General features: G+C 38.2%; 1 protein-coding gene across 1 annotated transcript in view; it reads right to left on the bottom strand.

Moving 5' to 3' along the window:
* Nucleotides 1–18,085, bottom strand: part of LOC149319904 (vascular endothelial growth factor receptor 1-like) — a 127,467-nt gene that overhangs the window by 12,338 nt on the left and 97,044 nt on the right. The window contains exons 16-23 of the mRNA XM_089512568.1: nucleotides 14,769–14,873; nucleotides 13,450–13,563; nucleotides 12,956–13,044; nucleotides 10,395–10,554; nucleotides 9,524–9,621; nucleotides 7,524–7,646; nucleotides 5,973–6,084; nucleotides 1,113–1,212 (exon numbers count right to left, since the gene is read on the bottom strand). Of these exons, the coding sequence (XP_089368694.1) occupies nucleotides 1,113–1,212; nucleotides 5,973–6,084; nucleotides 7,524–7,646; nucleotides 9,524–9,621; nucleotides 10,395–10,554; nucleotides 12,956–13,044; nucleotides 13,450–13,563; nucleotides 14,769–14,873 (901 nt within the window). The remainder of the gene's footprint in view (nucleotides 1–1,112; nucleotides 1,213–5,972; nucleotides 6,085–7,523; nucleotides 7,647–9,523; nucleotides 9,622–10,394; nucleotides 10,555–12,955; nucleotides 13,045–13,449; nucleotides 13,564–14,768; nucleotides 14,874–18,085) is intronic.

Here is an 18,085-nt window from a genome sequence, read left to right as displayed (position 1 = left end):
AGATCCTGAGGTGTCAAGATGTATAATTAAATACTAAAATTAGGATTGTCCATGCCATCGAATTTCCGATTTCTATGTATTTTTGTGAAAGCTGGACATTGAAGAAAGCCAGTAGGAAGAAAATCAATTCATCTGAAATGTGGTGCTGGAGACAAGTTCTATGGACACCGTGGATTGTTAAAAAGACAAATAAATTGGTGCTAGAGCAAATCAAACCTGAACTCTCCCTAGAAGCCAAGATGACTAAACAGAGACTGTCATACTTTGGGTATATCATGAGAAGACATGATTCACTAGAAAAAACAGTAATACTTGGTAAGATAGAAGACAGTTGAAAAAATGAAAACTACATTTCAGATTGATAGACTCAATCAAGGAAGCCATGGCCCTGAATCTGCAAAACCTGAGCAGGGCTGTTGATGATAGGGTGACTTGGAGGTCTGTCATTCACAGGGTCACATATATCAAAATCAGCTTGACATCAGTTGTCAACAAACTGCAAACTCCAGGGTTGACTAGGATGTTGCCATGGCACTTAAAGTAGAATCATAGCTCTATAATTGGGTAGTGAGAAAAGAATCTCAAGACTCATGTTCTTCCTTGTTAGGATTCTTAACCTTTGAATTGGATTTAACATTTTTTTTTCTAATGGAGGATGTCTTCAAATAGATGGCAAACTATCCATTGTAAAATAGGATGCTAATGTTAAATAGGACACTAATGTGCTGTGTGCACCTCTTTATGAAAGTTATGTGAGAGAAAAAGGATGGCCACATTCACTTTGGGTTCTGGCCATGCCTACTGTTGGTATGTAGCCCCTAGAGATTGTCCTGATGTCAATTATCCTTTTGGCTCTACAGTCCAAAATAAGTCTCTGCACTCTTGTGTTCGGCCCAAAACAGAGTATGGCAAAAAAGAGATTCTCACAAACATTTGAACAATGTGAGTACACAAACATCCCTAATGAAAACCCAGAAACTCCTGTACCCAGGTACAGATCCAGAATTTGGACACACTGTACACTGTACACATGTACACAGACTGTACTTGTCTTGAATGTAACATGTGAAAACTCTTAAAATGATACTGTGTAACAATACAAGCATTCATACATTTCTGGGGTTGCAAAATCTGGGGCTTTCATTCTGATGCCTTCTTTTAGCTTGCTGAAGAAGTCTTCATCTATTTGAACACCTGGATATGGGGATGCACCTAAAAGGGAATAATTAAAAATACTTGGACAGGAGCTAACAACAAATTAAACATACAGATACATTTCAGAACAGTTGCACACTGTTAAATGGAGTACCTAGTCTAAAATAATTATGAGATCTCCTTCCCCTGTCTGAATTTTATGCCCCATCTTTAGATTGTAAGCCCGAGGGCAGGGAACCGTCTAATTAAAAAGATTGTATGTACAGCACTGTGTACATTTACAGCGCTTCATAAATAAAGGTTAATAATAATAATAATAATAATCATCTTCTGATGCAGAATCTTGGTGACACTGGACTATAACTACAACTTTAAAAAGATTCCATTTTGGATTACCACTGAATTCCCAGTTCAACACTGATCAGTATCTATGCTGGCTGAGGGATTCTACAAGCTATGGCTGGCATTCTGTATCACATTCTATAACTGCTTCGTATTCACTAATCCTATGTACAGGACTGCCTCCACATTCACGGGGGAACAAGACCCCCACGAATGTGGAAAAACCACGAATAACTCCCCCACAGAAGCCAGTTAAAGGGACACATAGGTGAGGGAAGAGGAGAAGGTGCACATGCTCCTCTTCCCCTTCCCCTTCCCTCCCATCCCTTTAACTGGCTCCCTGCCCTTTTCCTGGTGGGATAGCTGTCTTCTCCAGGCCAACCAGTGAAGCTGCAACAATCAGAAGTAGGGCCCCTGTTGCAATTCCCTGTTGAAGCCTTGCTCACTGGTGGGATGGGATGGAAAGATCCTCTTCCTTGAGCTTTGATCACCAGCAGAACAGATCTCTATCTCTTGAAGCAGGTAGTGCCTGGCAAAGTATGTTTGGGGAAGGGAGGGTCAGGACAGGAAACATTACTTAGTTATGCATATGAGGGATGGAAATCTGTTCTGCTGGCATGTATAACAAAATAGGTTATAGAATTCAAAGATATGGCTGTGTTAGTCTGTTGAACCAATATGCAGAGAGATCTTATAGCACCTTTGAGACTACCTGAAAGAAAGAAGTTGGAAGCATGAGCTTTCATAAACTTAAGTCTATTTCCTCAGATACATAAAGTAGATTATGTAAAATATGGGCCTATACACCAAAATAAATAAATGAATGAATGAATAATAATTTGGCTATGACGATGTGCAGATTTTGGCAGTTGTAATCCAAAAGAGTAATGGGCTGGATGAGGAAAAACGAACTCAGGCTGAATCCAGAGAAAACGGAGGTACTTGCCATAGGATCATTAGGCCTGGGGAAGAAAATTTGTCAACTACTCCTAGACGGGGTCACCGTTCCCCTGAAGGATGAAGTTCGCAGTTTGGGAGTACTTCTGGATCCATCTCTACATTTGTCATCTCAAGTAGATGCGACGGACAGAAGTGCTTGGTATCAACTTTGGTTGATATGCCAACTGCAACCCACCTCGACTGAAAGGATCTTGAAGCTGTACTACATGCTCTGGTAATCTCTCATCTTGATTTCTGCAATGTGCTCTACATGGGGCTACCCTTGTATCAAGTTCGGAAGCTCCAATTAGTGCAAAATGAGGCAGCCAGGTTGGTCACCGGATCCTCGAGATTTGACCACATAACACCTATTCTGAAAGATCTACCCTGGCTTCCAATTAGCTTCCGAGCACAATAAAAGGTGTTGGTTATTACCTTTAAATCCCTACATGGCGTGGGCCCGAGTTACTTACGGGAACGCATCTCCCAATATAATCTGCCCCGCACTCTTAGAACAAATGGGAAGAAATTGTTAGAGGTACCAGCATCTAAATATGTTTCTACTTCCCAAAAAGCATTTAGTATAGCTGCCCCTAGACTATGGAATGGACTTCCAGAGGAGCTCCGCCTTGCTACATCCCTGGAAACTTTTACAGACTGTTTCTGTATGGAACGAGAGCATCTGACCCCATCATTGTTGATTTTATGTTTTTAACTGTGTTTTTAACTTATGTGGTAATAATATTGTAATGTTTTAACTGTATTTTTAAAATTGTTTTAATTGTATTTTTAAAACTCTGCTGTGATCCTGCCTCGATCCAATTGGGAGAAGCAGGAAGATATAAATAAACTCTATTATTATTATTATTATTATTATTATTATTATTATTATTATTATTATTATGTTTTCTGAGCAATGTTCCAGAGAAGCACATTTTCAGCCAGCTCTAGCTGAGTCTAACAGGAACACACTAAAATTCAGTGGTGACACTTCCTGTGTCCATCTCAGAGTTTCATTTCATTTCATTATTCTTTCTTATGATATCATTATTCTTCCTGTCATCTTATAACTGTCATCTTCCGGCCTGAGAGGGAGTGATCAGGCAGACCCAACTCCACCAGGGATAGCCTGAAGGAAGAGGCTCCTCCTCCTTAACTGTCTTCTTCCGGCCTCCTATACCCCTCCAGCTATGCTCTGACTGTGTGAGGGAGAGGCTTGTGTACCCTAATGAAGTTGTGAGCTATGCTGGCGGTGGCCTCCCATGCCAGACAGGTCACAACCGAAGGGTCTGACAGCGCCAAAGGGCAGGATGGGCTCTCTAGCCTTATGGCAACCATCCTAGGAGAAGGAAAACTCTAATCCCAAACCCGGGCAGATGGTGCTCGTCTAACCCTGTAAGGTCAACTCTAATCAAACCTACGACCCGAGGACCTCGCTGCCACCGTCCATGCTTGTCAAGGCCTCAGCAGACGAACCTCTGGTTTAAAGGGTGAGGCTAGTTCTGTGCACTTTGCGCTCCACCAGAAAAATCCATTGCACAAGCTCGAAGGATACATCCAACGTCATCAACGCGCTTGTAGAAAGCACGGATGAATCCTTCCTGAATCTTCGTTCACGAAGTAAAGCCAAGAAGAAGAATTCTTCCTCAGCTGAGTTAAACAAATTGGATCTGTAAAACTTTTTTTGTGGGATCATACACATGTCTGCTCATGTGCTACGTGCAACTGGGCTTGTTTCCAGGTAAGCATATACAGTATATTATCTCAGCCTTATTTTTTTATATGCTTTTCCTTGAGTATAGGTTTTTAAATGACTATCCTCTTCCAGAACCGCATGGGTTAATTCAAATGCAAGAACTGACAAAGCAGTCTGCACTAGACGGCCAAAAGACTGTTTGTCTAAGGAACTGTATGCATGGACTGGTTTCCTCTGCTGTTGTGACTGTCTCTTACACCATTCTTCTTTGATGAATGAAATTGATGTTTCCTTTCTAGGATGAATTTTGTATCCTGCAGTTTCCTTCTTCTTTTTTTAATGCCTTGTTCAGCATTTTCCTCTTGTATGCAATTGCCCTGGGATAGTATAGTACTTGCCATGAGCCCTACTGATCAATCCAAGAAGGAAGCAGCTGGAATGGCAACACCAGACACTAATCTGGTCCCAGGGGATTGGCTGTTGCCTCCCATACCCAGCCTGAAAAAGTTACTTTTTTGGACTGGAACTCCCAGAAGTTTTGAGGCAACATGGCCAGTGGCCAATCTGGTTAATGATTTCTAGAAGTCATACTCCCAAAAGGTAATTTTTCCACAATTTGACTTGACCTATAGGTGTAAATGTGTTCATTCATTTGTATTGATCTTAACTGCAATCATATATGTCATAGTTGCCATATACACTTCTCCCATCACTTCAGGGAAGGAACTGATAAATAGAATGGCATTGTTTTCAAATTATGATCTTCAAATAATTGTGGCATGAGACCCACCCTCCTCTAACTATTTTTTTTCCTGCAACCATTTTAATAGATCATGGAGTTATTAGCTTTAATGCAATGAACTTGTCTCCAGAGAAAAGTACAGGATCTTACAAATATTATTGAAGCTCCTTTCCCTTTGGCATGCTAACAGTCTGTTTCCATAACTGGAGACATGTGATTAATGGTGACAAATTTGACATTTTTATTCAATAAAGACCACATTTTGTGTAAAATATTAGCTATGGAAATCAAGCATATAAAAATGCAGATGCATTATTATTCTGTTCCAAACTACAGTAGAACAAATAAAACCTAAGAAACCTAAGAATCTGCTAATTCATGCTTATATAATTTTATCCTTGTATTCCTTCCTCATCTTTATAATGGTCATCACCCCAGTGTTAAAATTTATCATTTTAAATAGATGACTTATAAGGTTGCAGGGACAGAGGTATGCTGATGGTTGGAAGAAAAATAGAAAAGATTTCAAGACTGAAACTCGCAACCCTCTGGCTATTTCTGATTTCAGCTGCCAGTAGCCTCATCCAGCACAGCCAATTGTAAGCAATTATAGGAGTAGTCCAAAACATCTGGCAGGCCAGTGGTTCCTTACATCTGCCACAAATAATGTTTGTTTGATCATACTATTGTAGTTTTTCCTAGCCACTGTAGTTTCTGTGATAATACTTATACATAATATAAAGCAGGGGCTGATTTATTTTAATGATCCACTTTCTGCCTGCTGCTGAAATTTTTGCAAATATACAATTATAATATCCTGAGTAGAAACTCTGGCTGTGTATAATGAAAATATATTGGTGAATCTCAGGGCTTCTAATAGAATATAAGCACATAGTCCAAGACTGAAGTTAAACATATATTAATGTATAATATTTAGGCTGCAAAATTTATTAGGGAGAATAACGATGAAATCTCATATTCACTGAATTGGCAGTAAGTTCCATAGAACTCAGTTGTGCATATGTCTGATCAGACATGCGTAGGCTTACACTGTGTATAAATATATAGAATAGTACTTACATGTATACTATAACTTACCTAAGGAAAATATTTCCCATAGTAGTACTCCATATGACCAAACATCACTTTTGGTACTATAGATTTTATCAAATATTGATTCTGGTGCCATCCATTTGAGAGGCAGACGTGCCTGTAACAAAGGTTAAACATAAATTATGTGTTTTACAGAATTAGTTCCCATTTTTAAGTCTGCAGTTCTCAAACAAAGACAACCTTTATTGGTTCCATTGCAACAAAAGGAAAACAGGCGAGATTGGGCTGAGGCCATAATGGAATGGATCTAAAGATGTTCTTCCAGGGTGAGAAGTTATTTTCTGATCAAGAAAGAACTAGGCTGCAATAGAAGTATAGTATCTAGATCAAGGGAAGTAATAGTGCCACTCTATTCTGCTTTGGTCAGGCCCCACCTGGAATATTGTGTCCACTTCTGGGCACCACAATTAAAAAAGGACATTGAGAAACTAGAGCGTGTCCAAAGGAGGGCGACTAAAATGGTGAAGGGTCTGGAAGCCATGCCCTATGAGGAAAGACTCAGGGAGCTGGGGATGTTTAGTCTGGAGAAGAGAAGGTTAAGAGGTGATATGATAGCCCTGTTTAAATATTTGAAGGGATGTCATATTGAGGAGGGAGCAAGCTTGTTTTCTGCTGCTCCAGAGACTAGGGCCCGGAGCAATGGATGCAAGCTATAGGAAAAGAAATTCCAGCTCAACATTAGGAGGAACTTCCTGACAGTAAGGGCTGTTTGACAGTGGAACACACTCCCTCGGAGTGTAGTGGAGTCTCCCTTCTTGGAGGTCTTTAAGCAGAGGCTGGATGGCCATTATTATTATTAATAATAATAATCTGTTGGGTATGATAAAATATTCATAATATAACATTAAAAAATTCATTTTAATCTTTATATACTAACTATGGCCTGTACATACCAATTTGAAATCTGATTGCAGAAATCCCTGATGCTGAGATCCTAAGTAGTGTACAAAGATTAAAATGACTTTTCTTATGCTAGATTATATATGTTTTATCATGTAATTATGTCTTGCTTTTTATATTTATATGTATGTTTTACATAGCCCCTGAAGAAGGCCATAAATTCTCTCTCTCTGTGTGTGTGTGTGTGTGTGTGTGTGTGTGTCTAGGTCAAAATGCATTGGGCTTTCTTTCCAATAAAGCAAATTACTATTAAGCACTTTGAGACTTGTCTCTAAACTATGATGAGCAATATTATTATTTCAGGCCTACACCAGCCCCAGTGTAGTGCATTAGCTTCTGTGCATTAGCTTGAAGCCTTTCACTGGCTTGTCTGGTGAGGTTAGCCAAGAAACAAATATCAACGTGTAAACTATTTAAAAAGCAGAGCTGGTGAGCATTTCCGAGCATTGTTGTGGAGGATGCAAGTCATCACAGCATATACAACTCATCTGGATTGCTCATCTTCACATTACAAAAATGTATAATCACTTTCAGGGGCCTTTTAAGTGGAGGGAATATAAACATTTGGACAACATTTTTGTGAGCCATTCAAAATGATAAACAATGAAACAAATAATAAGCAGTGTGCTGACTTACATCGCCTTTTCTCACATAATCAGGATTTTTATAAATATCTCTTGCAAGGCCAAAATCACAGATCTTCACAACATTGTTTTCAGATAAAAGTACGTTTCTGGCTGCTAAGTCACGATGGATGCACTACAAGAAAAGAGTTGTACAGTCTTATTCCACTTCATGATATGGATCCTAGACATTAAATCTTTGGAATCTTTTTTGGGATTTTTTTCATGTATGCATTTTCATATTTTAATACCTCTGTTTTTCATGAAATTTGCCATAGTTAACACAGAACTTCAACAATGAGATTTGAAAGTTGTCAGACTCATGCATCTTTTCAGTATTCTATATATACCCACCAAGAAATATGACCCACTGAGTTCAATGGGACATATTAACTATAACTATCAATCAATCAATCAATCTTTATTTATGTTCAATAGACCCGTCAAGGCATACAATAACCTAAAGCATGCATAAGATTGCATTCTGCTTCTAGCTACACATGAATACAGGTGTGTTGTAAATTTATTAAGTACTACCAAGGGACACAGCACTCTGTTGTGGACTTTGTAATGATATTAAACATTGCATTTCATAGATTGATAATCAGCTATTTCAAGCACATGTAGTTTGAATTCAATAAACCAAAGCAGGGAACTCTACCGGAACTGAACAAAAACCTAGACTAAAATTTAAAAGGAGCTATCCAAGGTTCTGAACTCTATTCACCAAAATAGTTTCAGCACCTGTACAGTTCCTTTAAAGTCTGGCATAAAACCCAGAGTGGATTCACCACATCCCTAACATGGAAGCCATCAGCTGGCAGTGGTGATCAGGGGCATCACTAAGGTTGTGTCGGGAGTTCAGTCCACACCAGTGGACACCGAAATGGGAGGGAGTGACACCACTGCTCCTCAAGTATCTGTCTTTTGGCAGAAACAGGTTGTGGTGTTGGTCTGAGTCCGTTCAAAAGGCTGGCGCTCAATGGAAAAGATGGGTGTGTGGGGTGAGGATCAATGGAAGAAAAAAGGAGATGCTTTTTTATTTAAAAAATCTTTTTAAAATTTAATTTTTTATTATTTTTATATTTTCTTTAGAAACATCATATCTTACCAAATTTCCACTTTAACCACATGAAACTGTCTACATGTAAATACATCAGGCCGTACATATGGTATTGTAATTTAAAGGCATAAGTTTATTTTGTTAGTTGTTTATGTCACAACTATTGCCATTACATTCAGTGATATACAGTGGGACCTTGGGGGTTGGTTTCAGTATCCCTGTAGATACCAAAATCTGTGGATGCTCAGTTCCCATTGAATACAATGGCATATTGTAAAGGTGTTCCTTTTATAAAAAGGCATAAACAAGGTTTGCTTTTGGAATTTATATTATTTTTGAATAATTTCAGGCCATTAATAAAAAAAACATGCATACAGAGGGCTAACTGTACAGGAATTGCGATTTATGAATAATATTAGTACAAAAAACATTGCTAAGGTTTCTGTATTTTGTGATATAGGAGGGGGACAATGGGGTGTGTATGACACTATAAATTACCACACCGGGTGACATCAATCCTAGTGAGGCCACTGGTGGAGATACTTTGATCTTTAATTGGCAAGACTGGTTGAACCTTCTGCAAGATGAAATCCAAAACACCTGAAGGCCAAAAGACTGATAAACAGTGATATACAGTACCTCAAAAAGAAAACTTCCTTAGGGTCCAAACAGACAGACCAAAATAAAGCTGCTTCAGGTCACTTTGGAGGTATGCTCTTTAAATGATGCATGTGTCCTAAGAGGCTGGAAGCCGCGTCAAAGCCTAAGGACTGGAGCGCAGCTTTGGCACAGCTTCTGGACTCTTAAGATGTGTGTGTCATTTAAACAGCATACCACCAAAGACCTGAAGCAGCTTTATTTTGGCCTGTCTGTTTGGGTCCTTAAATTTTTAGGATAGTCTGGAACATCCAGATAATGATTATGGGAAAATGCACAGAAGAAAAAATAACCTTTTGTGATGACAAGAACTCCATGCCTCTGGCCACCTGAAAACTGTACGACATCAAATCTTCCATGGTGAGAGGCCACTTGTAAAAATCATCAGAGTCTGAAATCAATTCAGGACATACAAGATTAATATATCTTTTGTATTGCTTGTAGTTAAGTTACTGTATATACTCAAGTATAAGTCTGGAAATTTTAGTCAAAAAATTGACCCCAAAAACATGGGTCATCCTATCCACGGGTCATTGTCAGTATTGTATTTTTACTCTTATCAAAGGAACTATCCCCTAGTGAAAGGTGAGAGCTTAATCCCTTCTCAGAGCACCTAAAAGAAGTATCAACCCCCTCTATTATCTCATCATCCAGCCTTTAGGGTGAACACAAACAGTTATGCTTGTAAACATTTTTTAAGTTCTTTAGCACTGTTTTCCCTTGCTTCATCCTTTACATCCTTTGTTACATGCTGCTAAGTTTTGTCCTTGACTTATCCACAGGTCATATCAAAATCCATAATTTTGGCCACAAAACCTGCCCTTGACTTATGCATGAGGTCAACCTATAGTCGAGTATATACGGTACTCATGACAGTGTTTGAAGTTTAATGTTGAAGTTTAGTGGGAACAAAAAACAATACTTGTAATATGCTGAGCACTTCCCCCAAGGATAAGGAAAAGATCTCAAAAAACAATCACAACATCTTCCTGTCAGATTGAGTAACACTGTAAATAAACTCATTTTAAACCATCTTTTCTTGGATCTCATTATCTCCCACGGATGTTTATGAGAATGATAAATGGAGAAAGAAAATCTCAAAGATGCAGAGCATGGCTGTAAAAATAACTCAGTCTGTAGAAAGAGGAAGGAATTAATACATACCCTCCTCTTCTTCCTCCACATCACTTAAACTTTTATCTTCCTGAAATCCAGAGCTTGCTAAGCTCTCTCGACTTGGGATGCTCTCCAGTCTTTTTTTAATACTGCTGATTGGTTCAACATCCTTCTCCTCTGTCATCAGCTCTCCCTGAATGGATATATTCTATAAACAAGGGGAGAAAAATTGGCAAAGTAACACAAGGTGGAAAAGAAGGTACTCCAGTGATATGATCCAGCCAAAGTTAATTCTATTTTTCTCAATAGGAAAGTTAAATGTGTCTTTTTATCTCACCCATTAGAACTTGACTTAATTGTGATTGCTTAAGTCCCATTAACTTCAGTGTATCTACTCTATGTATGATGAAATCTTAATGCACCCAACCTGATTTTTAAATGTATAGCTTTAGCTGAAGATATGCCTCTCCCGGAGTCAGGAAGGATGATTTATGATTATGCTGTTTTCAGTTTCATTGTATGGATGTATGAACAATATAGAAAACTGGCAGGAAAAAACCAATTTGAAATGGGATGCCAGAACCATGGACTGCTATAAAAGACAAATACATGGATCCAAGAGCAAATCAAGCCTGCAGCTCTTGTGTTTTGGACACTTTATGAGGAAACATTATTCACTGTAAAAGACAATAATGCGGGGAAAACTGAAGTCACTAAGAAAAGAGAAAGACTATAATTGGTTTGATTCAATAAATGAAACCATATCTCTGAGTCTGCAAAAACCTGAGCAGGTTGGTTAGCGACAGGATCTCTTGAAGGTCTCTCATTTATAGTGTCAACATAATGCAAAGGGGTCTTGTAGCACCTTCGAGATTAATTGAGAAAAGAAATTTGTAGCATAAACTTTCGTAGACTTAACCTCTTTCTCTCAGTTAATCTCAAAGGTGCTACAAGATCCTTTTGCATTCTGACCCAGACTATATATATGGAATTATTATTACTATTAAAATATTTATTAAATATCCACATGACACAAACATTAATAAACCACATAGTAACATCACATTACAACAACACAATTTTTCAAAACATAGTAAAACATACATATAACATAAAATATACAAATGTGACTTCCTTCCTAACAGTTTCTGCTTACGATACACTTTATCTGTCTGACTGTGTTATTGAATATTAATTGTTCAGTTCTATGATCAAATCCAAATATATGCTTTACCTATAAATATTTGTGAAATAAACATTTATAAACTTATGAATCTTTATTTTAGTACTCATTTTGTTTGTATATATCTATCCATGCCTACCTCCATATTTGTTTATGCGCTGCTGTACAGTTATATGTATTTATTTCACTACGACCTGCACCTTTCCTCCTTAGAATTTTTTATTCTTTTGCTCTTTATTATTAGTATTAACACTAACACTAACACTAACATAATCAGTCCCATTCCTCCCTAGGAAAAGATATCTCTCTCCCCCCAATATTCTACCCACAATTTTACTGATTTCCTAACAGGAATATTTTTAAACTTATTTTGTTGTTTAATTTCTTTTTATGTTGTAATAATAATAATAATAATAATAATAATAATAATGTTTATTTCTAGCTCGCTTTTCCAGAGATCAAAGCGGGTTACAACATACGTGTAGAAATACAATATACAATATAAAAACATACCAAGTTAAAACATCATAAAACACATCCCGATAAAACACATACAATTCCAAAAAATAAAACCAAAAACAAACTAGCTGAATAGCAACTGAGTAATAGGGGAGAGGACAGATGTCAAGACACATGGGGGAAAGCTTGTCGGAAGAGATAGATGTTGTTATCCAACTTGATTCCCTAGAGAAAAGGTGGAATATAAATTATTATTATTATTATTATTATTATTATTATTATTATTTTAAAACCCTTTTTAATTCTAAGACACATCAGAACAAAAAAGTACCCTTCTCTTCTCTTCCTTTCTCTCTCTCTCTCTTTGCGTTACAATGCCATATAGCATATATGGCCTATGCCAATGAAGTGCCATTTTTATATTATAGTGATTCTAAGTTCTCATTTCTAAAATTGTAATTTTAAAAAAATCAGAAAGGAGAACAATGGCCCCTGAAACCATAGGACCACATCTGTAAACCATGTCCCAGTTGGGTAGAGTCTAGTGCAGTTTCCAGAAATCAGTACACTCCCCCCCAAAAAACCACAATGGAACAAGTGCAGATAGAGGCAAAATCAACTGGCAAATCCCTGCAAACCCCAAGGAGCTATATCACAAGAACTCATCTTTCCTTCAACCAATCTGAAAGAGCCTCAGGTTAAGGCTCATTGGTTTATCTGGCCATTTATGAGTGGTTAGGTGCTACTACAATGAATCTTTCTGCTGATCTTTATTAATTATATTTTATTATTTGTTATTAACATTGTTGTTACCCATCTTCACATGTTTACAAGATCTTGCTTTTGCATACCAGATTCTATTCACTTTTTTGTTCTTGTCTTAAACAGCAACAGAAGATATATGTTATTTATTTCAATAGGTAATGTACTGCTCAGGAGAAATAAAATATGGAATTTGGATCTTTACCTTGTTAGTTGAAAAAAAGGCCCTTTTGCTCTTCAAGTAGCTTGATAAATTTCCATATTTGCAATACTCAACTATCACCATTAGTGGCCCTGTAAACAAAGTAAGTAATTTTAATGGAAAAAGGAAGGATTAAGGAAGACTTTCTGAACATTTGAATAGTACAGCATAACTAATCAATATGTATTTTATTTGAAATAACGTTAATATAATTGACACCCCAAATACAGCCTTTGCTTGGGTTTCATATTAGCTGTTAGAGAAGTTTGATTTGTGGTGAATTTTGTTAAGTCCATGACTCAAAAATGTATTTATGCTTGATCAAATCAATATGGTGCTAAGAGGAGAGAACTTTCAAACTAAAGCTTTGGTGACAAAGCCGAGCTGATCTTCACATTCAGAATCATCTTCCAGCCCATAACAAATTAATCAATAAAGAAAAGTAAGATCCATTTCTAAACACACACACACAAATAAGACATTATGGAATATAGTACCTCCACCTTTTGTGCATGCTCCCAGCAAATTCACAACATTGAGATGATGGCCAATATGTATCAGGATCTTCAGCTCAGTCATGAGAGCTTTATACTCACTGGCAGTGGCTCCTTCTGCAAGGCCAAGAGAAATTATTTGCTTTCTGCTAAGTTTAGAGGATTTGTTTTGTGATCTATCTTAATCCTCTGCTACCACCACCATTTCTTGTTGAAGATTATTAGCATCCTATTGGTGGCTGGGACTCTTTCACTAACTAAAAACCCAGGACAGAATTACACCACCAGTTGGACAAGGGGGAAGGGGAAACAGAAAGCGTATTTAATGGCTTTCTCCCCCAAGTTCTACAGATTAGTTGGGTTTGAACAGGTACAACAACGTGTTTTGGCTATCACATACATTTCTTTTCAGTTTTGAAATTCAAGTTTGACATTATTTTCCCCCCAGAATAAAGACCAACAGACACAATTCTCCTTTGCTAGGTTTTGCAATGACACCTGAATTGGTAACAGAGGTACTCTGGAGTCTGGACCCAAGGGACTGTTTTATCCAAAGTTTGGCTCTGGATTTGAGAGTTAGGCAGAGCACCCTGTCAAACACTCATAGGGAGGATTGAAAATGCTATTCTTATTCTTATTCTTATTATTATTATTATTATTATTTTCAGATCCCCTAACTAGTAAGTACACTATAGGTTTTTGTGGCTTTTTCGGGCTATGTGGCCACGTTCTTCCGGATGTTTCACCAGCATCTGTGGCTGGCATCTTCAGAGAATGCTTGCTTGGAAAGGACTTGGGTATATATATTGTGTGACCCTGGGAAGGCAGGAGTGATTTGCATGTGTATTGTTCTGTTGCTAATGGCAGGCCTCAGGGTGGGAGGGTATGCAAAAGAGGATGAGTGTCTGCTTGATTATTGCTCATTGTCTGCTGGGAGATTTCTCATTTGCATTTGTAAGTACACTGCCTGGAAAATTTTAGGAGTCCAAAAGAGTAACTTCTCCAAACTTCATAGAACTGGCTGTGAATCCTAACCTTTGAACTATGTCTTTCTAGTAAGCCCCCCCCCCCCCCCCGGCCACATAAATAATGAATATTGTTTTAGATGAATTCTTATAGAATATAGGAAGATGGTAAATTATAGTTACTAGTTTATGCAATATCTGAACTATTTTGGAAACCTATAATTTATCAATATACAAATGCAATCATGCATTTAACCGCACACACCTAACTACAAATTCAGAAGAACTTAAATAGGGAATTCATTGCTCACACCTCTCAACAGCATTAAGTAAGAATAGATTTGTTGTGCACAGTACCTTTCAGCATTTTTACAGCAACTACTTTGTATGTGGGAGACTTTTTAATTCCAAAAGCAGCTGCTTGTACTACTTTCCCAAAAGCGCCTCGCCCAAGTGTCTTTCCTGCATCAAAAATAAAGAATAGGTGATTTGTTGTTGCTGTTTTTAAGAGAGAGGCTCTTTGAATAATTCATATTAATAAATTTTCCATTACATTTTAAAGTTCCATCTGTGTTCAAACTATAATAGTCCACACAGGATTCCAGAATTTATAAAATTGTTACACTACCATTTTCACTGAGCCATGCTAACACCATCTTAACACACGAACAGAGCCCTAACGTGATCAAACCCATTGGAATGAAGGTATGAGTGCAGCTAGAAATATTAGCAGTTTCAGGGAGAGAGGCAATTACAGCATATAGTTGCTTCTGATCCTGCATTTATACTGTATGGGATCAAGACATGCTAGTAGTAACTAACATGATTGACCCTACTATTATGCAAAGTGAAACAACCACTTTGGGCAGAAGAAGTTGAGCTGTGGGCAGGGAGTAGCAGTGAAATATTGGACAGAGCCAGTCCATTACCACCTATCTAACTACCAGATGCCTTGAAGGGATCCTGTGGTAGCTGGTTGCTTCTTTAACTATGACTGTGAATCCACTCAAGGTATTAGTCTAATCAAATCAAGTCTAATCAAGTTTCCTCCAAACTTTGATTCTCCAAGTTTGTGGACTTCAACTTCCAGAAGCCCCAGACAACTTGGCCAACAGTTAGGAATTCTGGGACCCAAAGTCCAAGATATCGGGAGGACCAAAATTTAGGAACCACTTGTCTAAACTTTAAAGGAGCTATCCATGTTGGTGAACATTATACCCTGCTCCCCTGGGTTCAGCACTTGGCTGGCTCCTTTAAAGTTCAAAATAAAACCTGGAGCAGATTCACCATGCCATGCCTCTTGACATGAGAACTTGTCATCAAAAGTGACTGGTTGGGTGCAGTGGTATTCACCATCTTTATTAATGATTTGGATGATGGAATAGGGTGCATGCTTATCAAATTTTCAGATGACACTAAATGAGGAGGGATAACAAATACGCCTGAGGACAGGATCAGAATTCAAAATTATGTTAACAGATTAGAAAGCTGGGCCAGAACTAACAAAATTAATTTAAATAGGGAGAAATGTAAGCCACTACACTTAGGAGAAAAAAATGAAATGCATGGATATAGGATGGGGGACCTCTGGGGTGACAACAGTACATGTGAAAGGGATCTAGGATCTTAATAAGCCACAAGCTAAATATGAGTCAACAGTATGATGCAGCAGCTAAAAAGCCAATATGATCCTAGGCTGCATTTACAGAAATGTAGTATCTAGATCGGGGGAAGTAATAGTGCCACTCTATTATGCTTTGGTCAGACCTCACCTAGAATACTATGCATAGTTTTGGGCAACATAATTCAAAAAGGATATTGACAAGCTGGAACATGTACAGAGGAGGGCAACAAACATTGCAAAAAGTCTGGAAAACATGCCTTATCAGGAGTGGCTTAGGAAGCTGGGTATGTTTAGAAAAGAGAAAAGTGACATGATATCCATATATTTGAAGGAATGTTATATTGAAAAAGGAACAAACTTGTTTTCTGCTGCTTCAGAGACTAGGACACAGAGTGATGCATTCAAGGTACGGGAAAAGAGATTCCACCTCAGCATTAGGAAGAACTTCTTGATGATAAGAGCTGTTTGACAGTGGAATACACTTCCTTGGAGAGTGGTGGAGTCTCTTTCTTTGGAGGTTTTTAAACTGAGGCTAGATGGCCATCTGCTGGGAGTGCTTTGATTGTATATCGTATGACAGGGGGTTGGACTGGATGGCCCTTATGGTCTCTTCCAATGCTATGATCCTACAATCCTATGTTCATTAGAAAAAGTACAGGAGCAAGAGGCACATTACAGTGAGAATCATCAAAGAATCCCCCTTCTCTCTGAGGTCCTTCCATCATCACCTACCCTATAAGTGTACAGAACTGTATAATTGGAAGCAATGACAAGGGTTATCTAGAGCAACCTTGTGCTAATGTAGGAAACCCACATATATACCATCTCTGATAGATGATCATCCAGCCTCTGCTTAACAACTTTAAAAGTAAGACAGTCCACCGACTTCTAAGGCAGCCTGTTCCACTGGCAAACAACTTTCACTGTGAAGAACCTCTTTTCTTTTATGTAATTTGGACGCCTTGGTTGGAGTCCTACACAATGGAACGGCAGATAAAAAGTTTGCTCCATTGATGTGTGCAAGTTGTTGGTATTGACTGGCATCCTGCTTGATATTTATGATGTCATAAGATAGGTAAGCTTATGATCTCATAAATTTTGCTGTTCACATTTATGGCCATAGTACCTGCCAGCAAGCTGGGGTACAACAAACAGTTGTGACATGCTACAATGGCATGTTGCACCACTGCTTGAGGATTGTCATCCTTCAATGTCTTGCTTGTTAGTGCTGCACAACTCCCATGGTTGGTGAAGCTGCCTGGCTTTTAATGTAGTTTTTGGGAAGTTGAATCAGGAGATGGATTGTAGATGCATGTCTGGAATTGTGAATGCACCTTTTCTGCCATGAAATATGAGGAAGAATATGTGCTAGGGTATACAGTAGAACAGTTAGTGCAGAAACATGGTGATTTCAGCCACAGCTGATGTGATAACACTGGAGAGGAGGCAGGCATGATTTAAGCCTGCTCAGGATCATTTCTGTGGGAAGAATCTCACTGTAAGAATAAAAAGGGGCAGTATGGGAAACAAGATGGGAAAAAGAGTTTATTAATTTTAACAAATGAAAATTGAGCTTGTCATGAGTTTGAAATTGTGTGTAGTTTAATTAGGCATTGTTAACGCTTGCTGTTTAGTTCTGACAATGAATGTCTCTGGTATGGAACTATAGTGCTGAATAAAGGATTGCTGAGTTTTAACTACTGAAGCCTAGATTTGACACTACATCACCACTGCTCTCTCCCCCATGTTGCTGCTGTTCTTGTGTGCCTTCAAGTCATTTCTGACTTATGGAGATGCTTAGATGAACCTATAGTGGCATTTTCTTGACAAGATTATGTTCAGAGGAGATTTGCCATTGCCTTTTTCTGAAGCTGAGAGAGAGTGACTTCCCCAAGGTCTCCTAGTGGGTTTTATGGCAGAGCGGGGAATCAAATCTTGGCCTCCAGAGTCATAATTCACACCACTCAACTATGTCATAGTGGCTTTCTATGCCTCCCATACAGGATCTTAACCTTTGTTTATAATGGGTATTTTTTTAAAAAAAAAATTA

The sequence above is a fragment of the Sceloporus occidentalis genome, unplaced genomic scaffold, assembly GCF_023333645.1.
Source record: "Sceloporus occidentalis isolate IW3139 unplaced genomic scaffold, rSceOcc1.0.p SCAF_2, whole genome shotgun sequence".
In the NCBI taxonomy this organism is placed as follows: Eukaryota; Metazoa; Chordata; class Lepidosauria; order Squamata; family Phrynosomatidae; genus Sceloporus; species Sceloporus occidentalis.
Note: the sequence above shows the minus strand (reverse complement) of the source record. Positions and strands in the feature narration are given on the sequence as shown.